We start from the raw sequence: 18970 nt of genomic DNA, 5'->3' as shown, positions 1-18970 counted from the left end.
GAACTGAGGAATCATGACCTGAGCCAAAGTCAGATGTTTAATCAACTGAGCCACCCAGGCACCCATCGTTATATTTTATTTTAATAGACACTATAATACCCTCTAAAATGATGGAACCAATTCATACTCCTACAAGCAGGGAGCATGCACTAATTCTTTGGTACTGTTATTATTAATTTGTGTAAATATTGAGTAATTAATATTTAGAAAATATGTGTCAGTTATAAAGAAAAATAATTCAATATGCATCAATGTGTCAACCACCCAATTTAAGAAATAAAACATTATCTCTATCATTATCTCTGACTTCCTGCAAAAGATCCCTATTCTTTACCAAAAAAAAAAAAAAAAAAAGATTTCCCTTATATGACTATATCTTTAAAAAATAAATTATTTAGTTTTACTTCTTGCACCTTATAAAATATAGTCATACAGTAGGTTCTTTGGGGACTTGCTTGTTTTTGAGATTTATCAGTGTTGGTGCACCTGGCTTTAGGGTTTGTTTTTGCCTAGTTGTACTGAATTTCATTGTATGATTATCTCACAATTTTTCTATTTTACAGTTGGTGGACATTTGGGTAATGTACAACATTTTTGCTCTCCAAAGAGTACTGCTAACATTCTTAGTTATGTTGAAACATATAATTAATGATATCTGACAATTTTTGACCCCATGAAAATAGCAGTTTCATATTGTTGAACTTGATATGTATGTTCTATGTACAAGTGTGAAAGTTCACTTATACACATACAACTTAAAAATTTAAAAACAAAGTTAAATTGTCTGTAGGATTGTATACCTTTCCTCACCTTGAGCTCTGTTGCTATCTATAAACATGGACAAGTTAAGTATTCACTCTTGACTTCAATTTCCTCATCTCTAAAATGAGGGAGTTTCACTCAATGATTCTGAAGATGCCTTCTATGATTTGTGATTTGATCATAAGCTATCTTTGTTCCCAGAGTAATTTACTTACAATCCCAGTGGCTCATAAATGTTGCTGATACACCAGCTTTAAATTCACAGACACTTGGAGTTGAAAGACATTTTAAAGAAACCGATGCCAAGATTATTAAGTGACTTGCCAAAGCCATGTAATTGCCTAAATCACAGCCAAGTATTTGGCTGGCCAATTTCCAGGCCAGTATTCTTATTTCAGAAAAGTAAAAACATAAAGTAAAAATAAAGCCAGTTGAAAGTTATTAATGTTTATACAAAGATGAAATACTTTGAATAATTTTTTTCAGGTACAATTTGCCTATGGAGAGTAATAATTAAAATTGTCCAGTTTATTACATACAGTAGGAAGTTGGTTCCTAAGAAGTCAGTGATTGCGTAAAACTGCATTTTTAATCACTACAAGATATTTCCAGTTTGAGGAAATCATTGTCTCACCATCTATATTATGTGTTAGTTTGGCTTATTATTCAGCAAATATTTACTCCCTCATACCTCCTGATGTGGGCAGAGCATTCTTCCCCTGAGGTCAGGCTGAAAGTGAGTTGGTGGTCAATGGGACAACAGCAGAGGTGATATGAAGACAGGATTCAAATGCACTTATGTGCTTAGGTTTACTCTCTTTTAACCTCTGTATTGGTCAGGAATAGAGCTTCCCTAAGGAGCGGCTGCCCCTTCAGCCTGAGCCCCAGAATGAAAATACATGGAGCAGATCTAAGTTCATCCCACAGGAAGGAGCCAAGCCTGCACGGACATGTAGCCTGATGCAGAGACACCCAAGTGAACACAGGTTAGTTCAATCAACCATCAGCTGATCTACAGACACATTGGCAAGAGTATATGATTGTTGTTTTCAGCCGTTGAGTTTGGGGCTATATATTACATAGCAATAGCTGACTGATACACTTGTCTATTCCTATTAGCATACAAAAATAAATAAATAAATGAATCTCTTTATATTCCCTACAATTTATTCTCCAAATATCAGCCAGTGTGAATCAGATTATGTCATTCCTCTGCTTAATTTCCCTCCCCCACCCCATGACTTTTCATTGTTATTATAACAAAATCTAAACTTCTCATCCTGGACTCTTTAAAAGCTTTACATGCTCTGACATTATATTGCATCTCTCTCTCTCATTCATTCTCTGAAATAACACTAGCTGTCTTTTCAATCATTAATTCAACAGTTATTGAGTATCTACTGTCCGTGAGGCATTTTCTAGAAGCTGGGGATACAATGATGAATAACATAGAATTCCTGCTCTCATGTTTATTCTAATGAGGGGAAACAAACAAGTAAACTAATAACTACATATGTTGAGTTCCATGGAAAGCAGTAAAATTAGCATAAAGGAATTTTTTTTTAATGAAGTGGACAAACCTCTCTGCTATGTATAAATGCAACAGCAATCTTGAGGCAGTGATGCGCTTGAGGCTGACTGGGATGACGGAAGGGAGATGGCAAGAGATGAGGTGAAAGTGTGGTAGGGGGCAACATCAGGTGAAATGAGTCTTTAGATTAGTAGGTCCAAACTTGTCATTCTCCCTGTAAAATTCTACAATGGCTTCCTTTCTCCAAAATCCCCACCATAGTCTACCAGGGCGTACAGGATGCTGCCTCCTGTTATCTCTCCAACCACATTCCCTGCAATTTTTTTTTTTGGTCCTGTTTCTTTCATAAACTAAATTCCTTCTCACCTTAAAGCTTTGTGACGTGTGCCTTAGCCTGGGTAGTGGCTGGCAAGCTAACTACTCCTCATTGAGCTCTTACTTGAAAATGGGACTTCCTTAGAAAGGCCTTCCTGCCTACCCACTCTAAAGAAACTTCTCACTTTCCATCATATCACCTTACTGCCCATGAAACAAACTTCTTCTCACAGTTTCATTATGGCTTTATAACAGCCTTGTAAATTCATGTATCTATTTCTTTTTTAAAAATTATTTCTTTTTTTGTTTAATGTTATTTATTTTTGAGAGAGCGAGTGAGCAAGCAGGGGAGGGGCAGAGAGAGAGGGAGACAGAGAATCACAAGCAGACTCCACACTGTTGGTGTGGAGATTGACGCAGGGCTCAAACTCATGAACCATGAAATCATGACCTGAATAAAAAATCAAGAGTGGGATGCTCAACCGACTGAGCCATCCAGGCACCGCTTTCTATTTACTCAACAAAATAATTGTTGAACACCTACCATGCAAGGCATTATGTTAGGTATTCATTTATTCAACACTTTGCAAATTCTTATTAAGCAATTCCTGTGTTCCAGGCCCTGCTCTAAGAACAGGGGAGATAGTGATCAACAAAACAGGTGAACAGGTCTCTGTTCCCCTGAAGCTGACTGACAACTTTAGTGAGAGAGAACTATCAGACAGGAACAAGGGGAGCAGAATAGGAATGAGAAATAATTTAGAGAAAATTTGGCACAGAATAAGAATGAGAAATTATTTTGTGCAGATATGGAAAGCAAGTCATAGTAATATATCTACATATAAACTCCATTAAGGCTGGGTACGAAGACCATGATTTCAATTAACCAAAGTAAAATTGAGAAGACACTCTTGATGAAAGAAAAAAAATTAACCGAGATCTTACCACCATCGGTGTGTTTGGAAGCCAAGTACTGTAGGAGGACTGTTGTCCATCAAATCTCCTACATAACCCGCTGCTCTTTTCACACCTTACAATCTGTATATTACTAAAGTTACTAAAGCACTAAAGATAAAATCCTCCAGAAATTAAAAAAAGGCTTATTAAAGAATGAAGATGTAGGAAAGGAACTTAAAGGACAATATTGCAATAAGGTACATTTATATCAGACAGCAAAAGGAAACAAAAGGCATCCAAATTGGTAAGGAAGAAGTAAAACTTTCACTATTTGCAGATGACATGATACTGTATATAGAAAGCTCCAAAGACTCTACCAAAGAAACTACTAGAACTGATAATCAAATTCATTCAGTGAGGTCGTAGGATACAAAATCAACATACAGAAATCTGTTGTATTTCTACACACCAATAATGAAGCAGCAAAAAGAGAAATCAAGAAAAGAATCCCATTTACAATTGTACCAAAATAGTAAGATGCCAGGAATAAACCTAAGCAAAGAGGGGAAAGATCTGTACTCTGAAAACTGTAAAACACTGATGAAAGAAATTTAAAAGGACACAAAGAAATGGAAAGACATTGCATGCTCGTGGATTAGAAGAACAAAGATTGTTAAAATGTCAATCCTACCCAAAGCACCCTACACATTTAATGCAATCTCTATCAAAATACCAACACCATTTTTTAAGAACTAGAACAATCCTAAAATTTGTATGGAACCACAAAAGACCCCAAATAGCCAAAGTAACCTTGAAAAAGCAAAGCAAAGCAAAGCAAAGCAAAGCTAGAGGTATCACAGTTCTGGACTTCAAGTTATACTGCAAAGTTATAGTGATCAAAACAGTATGGTGCTGGCACAAAAACAGACACATAGTCAATAGAACAGAATAGAAACCCAGAAATAAATGCACAATTATATAGTTAATTAGTTTTTGACAAACCCGGAAAAATATGCGATGGGAAAAAGACTGTCTCTTCAACAAATGGTGTTGGGAAAACTGGATCACTTTCTTACCCATACACAAAAATAAATTCAAAATGGATTAAAACCCCAAATGTGAGCTGTGAAACCATAAAAATCTTAGAAAAGAACACAAGTAGTAACTTCTTTGACATTGGTCATAGAAAGTTCTTTCTAGATATGTCTTCTGAGGCAAGGGAAAGAAAAGCAAAAATAAACTATTGGGACTTCATTAAAATAAAAATCTGCACAGCAAAATAAACAGTCAAAAAAACTAAAAGATAACCTACAGAAGGGCACCTGGGTGGCTCAGTCATTGAAGCAACTGACTCTTGATTTAGGCTCAGGTCATGATCTCATGCTCCTGAGATGGAGCCCCACATTGAGTTCCACACTGAGCATGGAGCCTGCTTGGGATTCTCTCTCTCTCTTTCCCTCTCTCCCTCCCTCTCACTATCCCTCCCTCACTCAGCATGAGCATGCACGCTCTCTCTTTCAAAATAAATAAATAAACATTAAAAAAGAACAACCTACAGAATGAGGGATGATATTTGCAATGACATATCTGATTAAGGGCTAGTATCCAAAATATATAAAGAACTTATAAAACTCAACACTCCCCAAACAAATAATCCAATTAAAAAACAGGCAGAAGACATGAACAGATACTTCTCCAAAGAAGATACACAGATCATCAACAGATACATGAAAAGATGTTCATTATCACTTACCATCAGGGAAATGCAAATTAAAACTACAATGAGATATCAGAACTGTCAGAATGGCTAAAATCAACAACATAAGCAACAACAGGTGTTGGTGAGGATGTGGAGAAAAAGAAACCCTTATGTACTGTTGGTGGGAATGCAAACAGGTGCAGCCACTGTGAAAAATTGTTTAAATGTTTATTTTTGAGAGAGAGAGAGAGAGAGAGAGACAGTGTGTGAGTGGGGGAGGGGCAGAGAGAGGGAGACACAGAATCTGAAGCAGGCTCCAGGCTCCCAGCTGTCAGCACAAAGCCCGACGTGGGGCTTGAATTCATGGACCATGAGATCATGACCTGAGCCAAAGTTGGATGCTTAACCAACTGACACACCCAGGCGCCCCCACTTGGTGAAATTTTGAGAAATGTTTATAACATAGAGTTTTTTTAGAGTAAGATTTCAGAATCATTAAAATGAATACCACTGCATCCAACAGAGCCAGAAAATGGGGTCGGGCACCTGCAGAAAAACAAAGGCCCAAATAATTTTGTGCCTGGTTTGATCGCTAATTATGAAACATTATTCAATTGGCTGGGCCTTGGTTTCTGTATCTGTAAAAAGGAGAAAATGACTACGTAATAAAATTCATAGAATTTAATTATGCGTGAAGATAAACTGATACATCTTTATGCAAACCTGTTTTGAAAATTTGAGATTATATACACGAATACGGGACATATCCTAATCAGTACAAGAGAGATACAGCCAGTCCTCAAAGAATACAGTTCCTTAATTTCTTCTTCTCAGAACCATGACAAACTGAATTAGCCCTAAAAACCATCTATGTCATTTTTTTATTCTGCTAGCCGGCTGCACCCTGGAAAAGTGGTCCACTTGGTAAAAACTTTGAAAACCATTGGGTCCTCTCTATCTCCAGCTTATTGTCCCTACTGCCAAACCAGCTCAGAATTCTCAAGCAGAGGCCCTGGAATATATGATTTGTCCTCCTTACAGCCCAGTCTTTCTGTCCTTTGTTTCCTTTATCACCTTCTACAGTCCCATGGTACACAATCTTCATGCAGTTGGTGCTTCATAGGTGACAGGTATATTTCTTACATTCTATTTTCATGGTGTCATATTTTCATAGTAATAAGCCCCTATTGGCTGTTGGACTGAAATTGAGATCTGTGGAATATGTGACATAATATCAAAAACCTAAATATAAAAAAAAAACCTTCATATGTATTATTTATTTACTTATGTACTTACTTACTTACTTATTATTTATAGAAAATTTTGGCTTAGAAGGTTTTTTGAAGCGTCTATGGTTTTAAGAGTCAAAACCAAGACATGGGGTCAACTTTTTCTTCATGGAAGTCCAAATGGAATATTCTAACCTCAGATCTCATGATGGACTCTTTGTCATTCAGGCCTCAGCTCAAATACAACTTTTTCTAAGGGGTCTTCCCTGAGTCCCCAATCTAAACACCCCCTACTCTCTCAAGACATTATCCATGACACTTACCACTCTTGTAATGTCCTTTTTTATTCATTTGTTTCTTGCATAGTATCAGCCTTGTACACAGTAAGCTGCATGCAAGGCTTTAACTAGAGTCTAGGCTTAAAAACTGAGAACAAACTGAAGGTTGATGGGGGGTGGGAGGGAGGATAGAGTAGGTGATGGGTACTGAAGAGGGCATCTTTTGGGATGAGCACTGGGTGTTGTATGGAAACTAATTTGACAATAAATTTCATATAATAACAATAAATAAATAAACACATAAAAAAATAACTAGAGTCTAGCACTAGACTGTCTTGTGAATCCCTTCATACCAGCACCTAGGTCAGTGCCTGGCACATGGGACTTTTGTTATTTGGATGACTGACTGACTAAATGAATGAATGAAAAATTGAGACTCTACTCCATTTCAGGCCCTGAACTGTGTGTTTCCTATGTAATCTCACAACTGTAAACTGTATGAATTATTCCCAATTTATTGATGAAGACTCAAGGAGGTTAAGTCATAGCGCAGAAGACTCATGCCAGAGCCTAATCTTTTCCCACCATTGACAAGGATTCTGATTTCTCTTGTCTTTCCCATACAAATATAATTCATCACAGGTATTAAGCATTGAGCTTGAGTATTTCTTGTTGGAACTAAAGGCATGAGCAAAGCAGGAAAAACACCTGTTCCTAGAGCAAGTGTAATTCACATACCCTTCTTACTTACAGATCCTTGGGTAAACAAGGGTGGATGTGTTATTAACAGTCTGACTTACTGGTTTAGGAATTATTCAGACAAAGGTCACACAACCTGACTATCTAGGAAATAATTCCAGATCCAGCTGCTTTAGTAACCACTTCCAAAATCTCACCTTTTGAGTAATTCCTGAATTGTTCAGGCGTTTTCTCTTTGTGTCCCTTCTCTCTCTTGCCGGGCATAGTTTTGATTAGCTCAGTGTCTCCCCCTCCAATTCCCCCCACCCAACGTCTTTTTAGTTCAAACTTCCCACATCAAAGATACTCACTCCGGAGGAGCCCAGAGGAGAGAAAAACCGGGAAATGCTCAGCAACTTTGGGAAGGTATTCTTACCACGCCCTTCAATCCTCCCCCTTCCTGTCCATACCAGGTAATTTAGAAATCCGCGTTCCCCTAGACACCTTGAAAGCTGTCACGTTGGTTGAGGCACACCCTTCCTGTCCTGTGGCATGCCCTCAGGTATTCCGGTCCCTACTTCTGTCCCAGCTCACACGCGCCTTCTGTACTGAGACTTGAGAAAGCCTGCCAGTGTTGTAAACAGCTGGCAAAGGGCAAGTGGCGTCCTCGCCCAGCGATTTTTCAGGATTCGAGTGGGGGCCGAAACCCCAGCAGTAACAAGCCTACAAATCACTGCGCCCGGTTCCCGGTCTCCTCTTCTGTTGGGCTCTCGCCTTATGCAGCCAAGAGGTGGCTGCACAGCGAGCCAGACGCGAGGCTAGCAGGGTTGCAGAAGTGTTCATCTCGAAGACAGAGGAGAGAGGTGGACGGCCCAGGCGGGTCCGGCGCCCTCCCCCGAGGTCCAGGGCGCCTGACCTTCCACCGTGTGTGACCCTCTCGGAGCCAGCGCAGGACGCCACACCAGACTCCCGTCCCGTCCCCGGGCACGTCCTCTGCCCACCGGGTGACTTCGACCGCGGACTCTGGAAGAGTCTTTCTCAGACGAGACTCGAGAATCTTCCCACAGCACCCTGAATTTCCCCGTCCCGACACTCGGCACGCTGTAATTTACGTGGGTCTGCCTCCTGGACCAGAGGGAGAGCCAAGTTTATGTCTTTTTCGACTCAGGCTTTCCCAGAGCCTGGCTTATTATAAGCACCAATAAATATTTATTGACTGGCTGACTGGCTCAAAGACCGAATGCCTAAACTCAAGAATGAATGCGTTACGAGCGGGTGTATTCGTGTCTCTTCCCCACAAGTACCCGGGACCGCCCACCCGGTCTCATCACTACCCAGATGCCAGATCCCTCGGCTCGGGGACAGACACTCACCTTCCCGGCAGGGCTCTCCAGGCGGCAGCCTCACCTGTGCCCCCATGGCCCCCAGACGGGGCTTCCCGGAGCAGGCGTCGCTCCTCCTCCACCTGGGCCTCTCCTCCTCCCCCTGGACCCGCGATGGGGCGGAGCTGCAGGGTCTGGAACTGGCGCTCACTGACTCCGCCCCCGGGCAGCCTCAGCCAATGTGACTGGAGCCTCCTCGCGAGCCACGCCCCCGAGGTATGAGGCTGGGAGCAGGCTCCTAGCTTGCAGATCCTGGTCCCTGTGGCTGGCGGGAACGCCACCTGCCGCTGTGGTCGGAGGGTGGGGCCGCGCAGCCGGGAAGCACAGACACACCTCACAGGGTAAAGACGTCTCTGGGAGCGTGGAGGCCGCCGAGCCAACTCTCCCGGAATTTAGTGGAGAAAAGGCTGTGCGGAGGGCCCCTTCTGGCCGCCTAGGCGATACAAATGTCTTCTTGAGGGCCCTGCTTCGGACGTTAGAGGCTTTGTAAGGAAGTTGCTGGCCACTGGGATTCTGCTCTAATCACCATGCTAAAGTTGATTCTAGTAGATTTTGCCCTGTGGTGCTATCAAATTCTCCCTGCGGTCCCTCGGCTACAAACTCCTGGTCCCCCCAACACCGTTTTCTAAGTCGTGTAGTTATTTGCAATAAACGCTAAGGAAGAAGCAATGTTCGAACTGAAAAGACTTATTCTCACAAAATAGTAATAGCTAACATTTATGATAATCTTGTTTTACCGTGCATGTGTATACATTAACTCATTATATCTCACAACCTAGTCTATTAATGCCTAGTTTTTACTGATGAGGGATCGGATGCAAAGAGCGAAGTTAAGTAACTTAACCAACTAGTTACTGGAAGGCTTGGTAGCAGGTCATTATGCAACACCAAATGGATATAATTCCTGCTAGATCCCTCACCACAGAAATGGGGTGCCTCTGTGCTCGGGGACTTCAGCAATGAAGAAAAGTCCTTTTTGTCTGCTCACCTTGCCTTTGCCCTAGGTAGTGTAAACAGCACTATTATTTTTATTGACTCAGACTTTTATAGCAGCGGCCTCAATCTTGCTTTTCTTGTTCTTAGGCTGATGAACGAAGAGTTAAGAACAATCAGTTTATCAATACAGGGCCCACACTTTCACATGTGGATGGCTTAGTGGAGAAGGAATAGCACAGGGAGGGGAATAGGGGAAAGTTGGAAGGGAAGGACATTTATGCCAAATTTGGAGAACAAGCCTTAAAGCTTAGATTTCTATTTAAACATATTGTTTTATATGTATTGGGGGTGCCTGGGTGGCTCAGTCAGTTAAGCTTTTGACTTCAGCTCAAGTCATGATCTCCAGTCTGTGAGTTTGAGCCCCACCTTGGGCTCTGTACTACCTAACAGCTCAGAGCCTGTCGCCTGCTTCGAATTCTGTCTCCATCGCTCTCTGCCCCTCCCCCACTCATGCTCTGGCCCTCAAAAATGAATAAATGTTAAAATTTTTTTTTTTTAATTTAAACATTTTGCTTGAACATAAGATTGAAAAATTTGCCTTTATTGATGATAATAGTAACTGTTATCTAGAGTATTACTTATTATTTATTTAACTAGCACCAATATAGCATTTATGTGAACAAGCACTATTCTAAGCATTTATAAATATTTGCTTTTTAAATGATCACAATGCATAGATACTATTATGAATCCCTACATTATAGATAAGGAAAGGGAGGCACATAGAAATTAAATAACTTGCTTATGGATATGTAACTGATAAGTGGTAGAGATGAGATGCTAACTAATTAAGTCTGGCTTTAGAACCTATGCTCTTAACCCATTTGCTCATTGGATATTTTTTGAAAAAAAAAAAGAACACTGAAAAATGTACCATTGAGTTTTCTTTTTTTTTTCTTTTAGAGAGAGAGAGAGAGAGAGAGAAATCATGTGAGGGAGGGAGAGGGGCAGAGGGGGAGACAGAGAGAGAGAGACAGAGAGAGAGAGAGAGAGAGAGAGAGAGAGAGAGAGAATCCTAAGTAGGCTCCATGCTCAGCGTGAAGCTGGACATGGGTATCGATCCCATGACCCTGGGATCATGACCTGAGGTGAAATCAAGTCGGTCCCTCAGCTGACTGAGCCACCCAAGTGTGCCCAAGATGATTTCTTATGAAAATCAAATCCAGTTTCTTATTTAAAAAAAAAAAAATGTTTATTTATTTATTTATTTTAAGAAAGAGAGTGAACAGGAAAGGGGCAGAGAGATAGGGAAAGAGAGAATCCCAAGCAGGCTCTGTGCGGTCAGTGCAGAGCCCCACCCTGGGCTCAATCTCCGGAACTGTGAGATTATGACCTGAGTCGAAATCAAGAGTTGGATGCCTAGCCAACTCAACCACCCAGGCGCCCCTCTCGTTTCTTATTAAGGTCTATTTTAGATAGGAGGCACTTTGCTGTACTTCTTGCTTTTCAGTTCTGAAAATAAGGAGAAAAACACTCAGAAAAAAAAATTTAACCTTATTAAAGATCCTTGTTTTCTCAGCTTAATTGTTGCCTAGCAGAACTTTATATTTTACTTCACTGCCTGTTTCCAGATGATTTTGGATTTATGCAGTTACAGCACCATGGGCTGTCCTGAGTGACATTAACTTTGGGGATTTTTATTCTCAACAAAAAACATGGTGTTTATGTAACCAAAAGAAGAACATCAAAAAAATCTCCAACTGGCTCACTGTACAACTCTGGGAAAATTCCTTTTCTGACTCAAAACTTAAGATAAGAAAATGAGATCCTCTAAAATGTCAGCTCCTGTGTTATTGGTTTTTGTTTTAAATTGAAAAAAAACCCCACTATTTTTAAATGTTTATTTATTTTTGAGAGAGACAGAGAAAGACAGAGACAGAGACAGAGGGTGAGCAGGGGAGGGGCAGAGAGGGAGGCACAGAATCTGAAGCAGGCTCCAGGCCCCCAGCTGTCAGCGTGGGCTGATGCGGGGATCGATATGAGGCTCAAACCCACAAACCAGGAGATCATGACCTGAGTAGAATTTGGACGCTCAACTGACTGAGCCACCCAGGCGCCCCTGTGTTACTGACCTTTGTGCTAAGTTGCTTAGACTCAGTAGTGGTGGTCAAAATAATGAGTCATCAGTAGAGCCTCAAGGCTTCCAGGGACAAGGACACAGGTTCTGTGAGCAGCAGGGGCTGAGAGGGTTCCTATCCTGTGAAGCTTTAACCTCTCAGCTGCTAAACTGTGGAGAGATCTGAGGTTTCTGGAGCAGGGAAGGCATGACAGGCCGGAAGAATGGTGTCCCTGCAGGGGGCTTGCAACTATCTGCAGTAATGTTGTGTCTTGCCTAGCACTGTGCCAAGCCTACAGCTGAGAATTCGTGGTCCCTTATTTTTTTTCTCAATTAGTCTATCTAGGAAGTTTTCAATTTTATTAATCATTCTAAGAACCAACTGCTACTTTTATTGGTTTTCTTTACTGATTTTTAAAATTTCATTGGCGGGTGCCTGGGTGGCTCAGTTGGTTAAGCGGCCGACTTTGGCTCAGGTCATGATCTCATGGTCCGTGAGTTCGAGCCCCGCGTCGGGCTCTGTGCTGACAGCTCAGAGCCTGGAGCCTGTTTCAGATTCTGCGTCTCCCTCTCTCTGACCCTCCCCTGTTCGTGCTCTGTCTCTCCCTGTCTCAAAAATAAATAAAACGTTAAAAAAAATTAAAAAAAAATAAAAATTCATTGGCTTCTGCTTTTATTATTATTATGTATTCATATTGTGTTTATTATATATATTTATTATTTTTACTTCTTTCCTTCTACACTGACTTTAATCTGCTGTTCCTCCCCTAGTTTCTAGGGTGGAAACATAGATCGTTTATTTTAAACCTTTATTCCTTCTAATTTAAGCATTTAAAACTAATTTGCCTCCAAATACTGGTTTAGCTGCATGCAGCAAATTTTGGTATGTTGTGTTTTTATCATTTAGTTCGAAGTATTAGTATGTATGTATTTATTTAATGTTTATTTTATTTTTGAGAGAGTGAGAGAGAGCAGGGAAGAGGCAGAGAGAGACGGAAACAGAGAATCTCAAGCAGGCTCTGAGCCGTCAGCTCAAAGCCTAATGTGCGGCTCAAACCCATAAACCTTGAGATCATGACCTGAGCTGAAATCAGGAGTCAGAGGCTCAACCAACTGAACCACCCAGGTGCCCCTTTAGTTCAAAGTATTTTAAAACTTTCCTAGTGATTTCTTCTTTGACCATGGGGTATTTAAGAGTGTGTTGCTTGATTTCCAAATATTTGGAGATTTTCCAGACATCCTTCTATTATTGATTTCTGATTTAATTCTGTTTTGGACACAATATATTCAGTATACTTACAGTCCTCTGAAATTTATTAAGATTTGGTTTATGGCTCAGCATACAGCCTATGTTGGTAAATGTTCCAAGTAAGATTAAAAAAGATTTTGTATTCTGAAGTTGTTGGGTATAGTGTTACATAAATGTCAATTAGGTTAAGTTGGTTGCTCAAAATCTAGTTTATTATGGCTTTTTACATTTGTTCTATCAATTACTGAGAAAGAAGTGTTAAAACCACCTGTAATTGTGAACTTGGCTATAAATTTAGTGATGTCACTTTTTGTTTTATGAATTTTTGAAGTATTGTCATTAGGTGCACATATAAGTAGGATTATTATGCTTTCTTAATAAGTTGACACTTTTATCATTATTAAATGTTCTTATTTATTTCTAGTAATACTTTTTTTAAATTTTATTTTTAATTTTTTAAAATTTACATCCAGATTAGTTAGCATATAGTGCAACAATGATTTCAGGAGTAGATTCCTTAATGCCCCTTACCCATTTAGCCCATCCCCCCTCCCACAACCCCTCCAGCAACCCTCAGTTTGTTTTCCATATTTAGGAGTCTCTTCTGTTTTGTCGCCCTCCCTGTTTTTATATTATTTTTGTTTCCCTTCCCTTATGTTCATCTGTTTTGTCTCTTAAAGTCCTCATATGAGTGAAGTCATATGATTTTTGTCTTTCTCTGACTGACTAATTTCACTTAGCATAATACCCTCCAGTCCCATCCACGTAGTTGCAAATGGCAAGATTTCATTCTTTCTGATTGCCGAGTAATACTCCATTGTGTGTGTGTGTGTGTGTGTGTGTGTGTGTGTATATATATATATATATATATATATATATATATATACCACATCTTCTTTCTCCATTCATCCATTGATGGACATTTGGGCTCTTTCCATACTTTGGCTATTGTCGATAGTGCTGCTATAAACATGCGGGTGCATGTGTCCCTTCGAAACAGCACACCTGTATCCCTAGGATAAATGCCTAGTAGTGCAATTGCTGGGTCATAGGGTAGTTCTATTTTTAGTTTTTTGAGGAACCTCCATACGGTTTTCCAGAGTGGCTGCACCAGCTTGCATTCCCACCAACAATGCAAAAGAGATCCTCTTTATCTGCATCCTTGCCAACATCTGTTTTTGCCTGAGTTGTTAATGTGAGCCATTCTGACAGGTGTAAGGTGGTATCTCATTGTGGTTTTGATTTGCATTTCCCTGATGATGAGTGATGTTGACCACTTTTTCATGTGTCGGTTGGCCATCTGGATGTCTTCTCTGGAGAAGTGTCTATTCATGTCTTTTGTCCATTTCTTCACTGGATTATTTGTTTTTTGGGTGTTGAGTTTGATAAGTTCTTTATAGATTTTGGATACTAACCCTTCATCTGATATGTCATTTGCAAATATCTTCTCCAATTCTTTCAGTTGCCTTTTAGTTTTGCTGATTGTTTCCTTTGCTGTGCAGAAGCTTTTAATTTTGATGAGGTCCCAGTAGTTCATTTTTGCTTTTGTTTCCCTTGCCTCCAGAGATGTGTTGAGTAAGAAGTTGCTGTGGCCAAGATCAAAGAGGTTTTTGCCTGCTTTCTGATGGAGGATTTTGATGGCTTCCTGTCTTGCATTGAGGTCTTTCATCCATTTTGAGTTTATTTTTGTGTATGGTGTAATAAAGTGGTCCAGGTTAATTTTTTTGCATGTCACTGTCCAGTTTTCCCAGCACCACTTGTTGAAGAGATTGTCTTTATTCTATTGGATATTCTTAACTGCTTTGTGTCAAAGATTATTTGGCCATATGTTTGTGGGTCCATTTCTGGGTTCTCTATTCTGTTCCATTGATCTGAGTGTGTGTTCTTGTGCCCATACCATACTGTCTTCAAAGCTTTGTAGTATAGCTTGAAGTCCAGGATTGTGATGCCTCCTGCTTTGGTTTTCTTTTTCAAGATTGCTTTGGCTCTTCGGGGTCTTTTCTGGTTCCCTACAAATTTTAGGATTGCTTGTTCTTGCTCTGTGAAGAATGCTGGTGTTATTTTGATAGGGATTGCGTTGAATATGTAGATTGCTTTGGGTAGTATCGACATTCTAACAATATTTGTTCTTCCTATCCAGGAGCATGGAATATTTTTCCATTTTTTTGTGTCTTCTTCAATTTCTTTCATAAGCTTTTGATAGTTTTCAGTGTATAGATTTTTACCTCTTTGGTTAGATTTATTCCTAGTTATTTTATGGTTTTTTGTGCAACTGTAAATGGGATTGATCCCTTGATTTCTCTTTCTGTCGCTTCACTGTTCGTGTATAAGAATGCAACCGATTTCTGTGCATTAATTTTATGTCCTGCAACTTTGCTGAATTCATGAATCAATTCTAGCAGTTTTTTCTAGTAATATTTTTTATTTGAATTTACTTTGTCTGATATTAATATAGCTAAACTATCTGTTTTATTACTAGAATTTACATGTTATATATTTTTCTGCCTCTTTATCTCTAACTTATTGTTAAATTTTTTTTTTAACTTTTAAGAGAGAGAGAGAGAGCGCACATGTACGAGTGGGAGAGAGGAACGGGGGGCGGAGAGAGAGAGAGAGAGAGAGAGAGAGAGAGAGAGAGACAAAGAAGCTCAAGCAGGTTCCACACTAAGCTCAGAGGAGGTATGTATGTATGCATGTATGTATGTATGTATGTATTTAGAGAAAGAGAGAGAGCATGCAGGTGGGGTGAGGGGGCAGAGGGAGAAAGAGAATCTCAAGCAGGCTCCACATTGTCAGCGTGGAACCCCTCTCGGGGCTCAATCTCATGACCCTGGGATCATGGCCCCAGCCAAAATCAAGACTTCGGCACTTAACCCACTGAGCCACCCAGGTGCCCGAAGAAATGTTTTAAATATAAAGATAAGTTAGAGGGTGCCTGGGTGGCTCAGTGGGTTAAGTGATATTGAGCCCCCCTGACAACGTGACTGCTTGAGATTCTGCTTGAGAGCCTGCTTGAGATTCTCTCTCTCCCCCTGTCCCTTCACCAGCTTGCATGTGCTCTTTCTCAAAGTAAATAAATAAACTTAAAAAAAAAACAAAACAACATTGTTTATAAATGACATAAAGATGCATCTTATTTTATTCTACCAAAGACTTGAGAAGACCCCTTTGCAAATTTCTGGAGCTTTTTCTCTGCACAACTTCCTTCTCACTGGTACTCTGTTTTGCATATTCTAGACACTTTGGTCTCCAAGATCGTAATTCAGACTCCTCAATTAAACAAGAGCATTGGGCTGTGCCTGATTTCCTTTTTCTCATGTCACAATTCTGAAATTGCCTCTGGGCAGGGTTCAACTCATTCCTCCCCCCCCCCCCCCCCCCCCCCCTGCTTCTCTCAAGTATCACACTCCTGTGCTGCCTGTTGCCCAGTATTTTGAAGATAGTTGTTTCATATCTTTTGTCCAGTTTGGAGTCAAGCTACTTTTTCATGAGCAAAAAACTAAGATCTATAGTATAGGTGATTTGTAGGAGCCAAATGCAATGTTTGAACATGATATTTAAATTTATTATTTCTTTCTGAATCTAAGTATCATATTATGAGTTGTGTTGACAAACAGTACAAAGATTGCTCACATAAGAAATTAACAAAATGATCTAAACTATACCATGACTCAAAAAGTATTATCTAACTTGAGTGCATTACTTACCTCGACTCTTAGCTTGTTGGGGGCTGTAACTGGGACCTGGTATCTGCTCTTGTTGCCTGAACCTGCTAACCCATAGCCACTATGCATGACTATATTTCCATTGACATTGGTCAGGCTGGTGTCCAGATTGGTAATGCTTGCTGGTAGCTCTATTGCCTGGAACACAGCATCCAACTCAATGGCCAGATGCTAAGTGACAAGACCATTGTGGGGAGGAGGAGATGACTCCTTTAACATTTGTGCAGTGAGACAGGTGCTGGAAAGCATGTGCCCAGGGCAGTGTTTGTAGACCTGGAACCCACAGTCATTGATGAAGTTTGCACTGGCACCTCCCACCAGGTTTTCCACCCAAAGTAGCTCATCACAGGTAAGGATAATGCTGCCTATAGCTACGCCCAAGGGAACTACACCACTGACAAGGAGAACATTGACCTTGTCTTGGACCGAATTGGTAAATTAGCTGGCCAGTGCCCAGGTCTTCAAGGCTTCTTGGTTTTCCACAGCTTTGGAGGGGGAACTGGCTCTGGGTTCATCTCCCTGATAATGGAACATCTGTTTGTCAATTATGGGAAGAAATTCAAGTTGGATTTCTCCATTTATCCAGCCCCTGAATTTTCCATAGCTGTAGTTGAGCCCTATAACTCCATTCTCACTACTCATACTACCCTGGAGCACTCTGATTGTGCCTTCATGGTAGACAATGAGGCCATATATGACATCTGCCATAGAAAGTGCAATATTGAACACCCAACCTACACTAACTTCATTGCCTTATTAGCCAGAGTGTGTTTCCATCACTGCTTCCCTCAGATTAGATGGAGCCCTGAATGTTGATCTGACAACATTCCAGACCAACCTGGTGCCCTATCCTCGCATCCACTTCCCCTACCCACAAATACTCCTGTCATCTCTGCTGAGAAAGCCTACAATGAACAGTTTTCTGTAGCAGAGATCAACAATGCATGCTTCGAACCAGCCAACCAGGTGAAATGTGCCCTTTGGCATGGTAACTACATGGCTTTCTGCCTGTTGTACCATGGCAATGTGTTCCCAAAGGTGTCAATGCTGCCATTGCCACCATCAAGACCAAGCATTCCATCCAGTTTGTGGGCTGGTGCAGCACTGGCTTCCAAGTTGGCATTAATTACCAGCCTGTGGTACGTGGTGGAGACCTGGCCAAAGTACAGAGAGTTGTGTGCATGCTGAGCAACATCACAGCCATTGCTGAGGTCTGATATTGTCCGGACCACAAGTTTGGCCTGATGTATGCCAAGCGTGCTTTTGTTCAGTGGTATACGGGTGAGAGTATGAAGGAAGGAGAGTTTTCTGAGACCTGTGAGGACACGGCTGCCCCTGAGAAGGATTATGAAGTGGGTGTGGATTTTGTTGAAGGAGAGAGTGAAGAAGAAGGGGAGGAATATTAATTACCATTCCTTTCAGCCCTGAAGCATGTCCCACTCAGAACTTCAGCTTCCACATTAGCTGAAAGCTTTCTGGTTAGATTGTCTTCACTTTTCACTGCAATCATGTCTTACTTTTCCTTGTGTACCTGTAAGATTTGTCCATCATACCTCAAAGTAAGAAAGAAAGAAAAAAAAAGTGTTATTTCATTTGGCCATACTGTCAATAGAACACAAATAATGTAAAATCTTGATTGTTATAAGGCACTTAGTAATTTTTCTGAAAAGGCAGGAAAATAAATTATGTGTAATATATAATAACTTATCATTTAGGTGTATCTTTATTTTATTACTGATATGAATATCCCTGGCCCATCAATAGACCAACCCAGACACGTGCAATAATTAAATCTAGTTGGGGGCGCCTGGGTGGCTCAGTCGGTTGGGTGTCCGACTTCGGCTCAGGTCATGATCTCGCGGTCCATGAGTTCGAGCCCTGCATCAGGCTCTGTGCTGACAGCTCAGAGCCTGGAGCCTGTTTCAGATTCTGTGTCTCCCTCTCTCTGACCCTCCCCCATTCATGCTCTGTCTCTCTCTGTCTCAAAAAAATAAATAAACGTTAAAAAAAATTAAAAAAAAATCTAGTTGTCTTTGAAATTTTGCCAAGTTTCAGTAACATTATAACAATCATTTTATAGATTTGATTTTTTTTCAAATTAAAAAAAATTTTTTTACATTTATTTATTTTTTTGAGGGAGTGAGACAGAGTGCGAGCTGGGGAGGGGCAGAGA

The 18970-nt window shown here is 40.6% G+C and overlaps 1 protein-coding gene and 1 pseudogene across 1 annotated transcript in view; one reads left to right on the top strand and one right to left on the bottom strand.

Moving 5' to 3' along the window:
• NIPAL1 (NIPA like domain containing 1) overlaps nucleotides 1-8839 on the bottom strand; it is a 28465-nt gene extending 19626 nt beyond the window's left edge. Inside the window, exon 1 of the mRNA XM_049632027.1 lies at nucleotides 8763-8839. Coding sequence (XP_049487984.1) covers nucleotides 8763-8808 — 46 coding nt within the window. The 5' untranslated portion in view covers nucleotides 8809-8839. The remainder of the gene's footprint in view (nucleotides 1-8762) is intronic.
• An 8021-nt stretch (nucleotides 8840-16860) lies between these two features.
• Nucleotides 16861-18295, top strand: LOC125923610 (tubulin alpha-1B chain-like; annotated as a pseudogene).
• Nucleotides 18296-18970: the final 675 nt, after the last annotated feature.

Source organism: Panthera uncia, chromosome B1 (genome assembly GCF_023721935.1).
Source record: "Panthera uncia isolate 11264 chromosome B1, Puncia_PCG_1.0, whole genome shotgun sequence".
Lineage (NCBI taxonomy): Eukaryota > Metazoa > Chordata > Mammalia > Carnivora > Felidae > Panthera > Panthera uncia.
The sequence above is the reverse complement of the archived record's forward strand: the minus strand, read 5'-3'. Positions and strand labels throughout refer to the sequence as shown.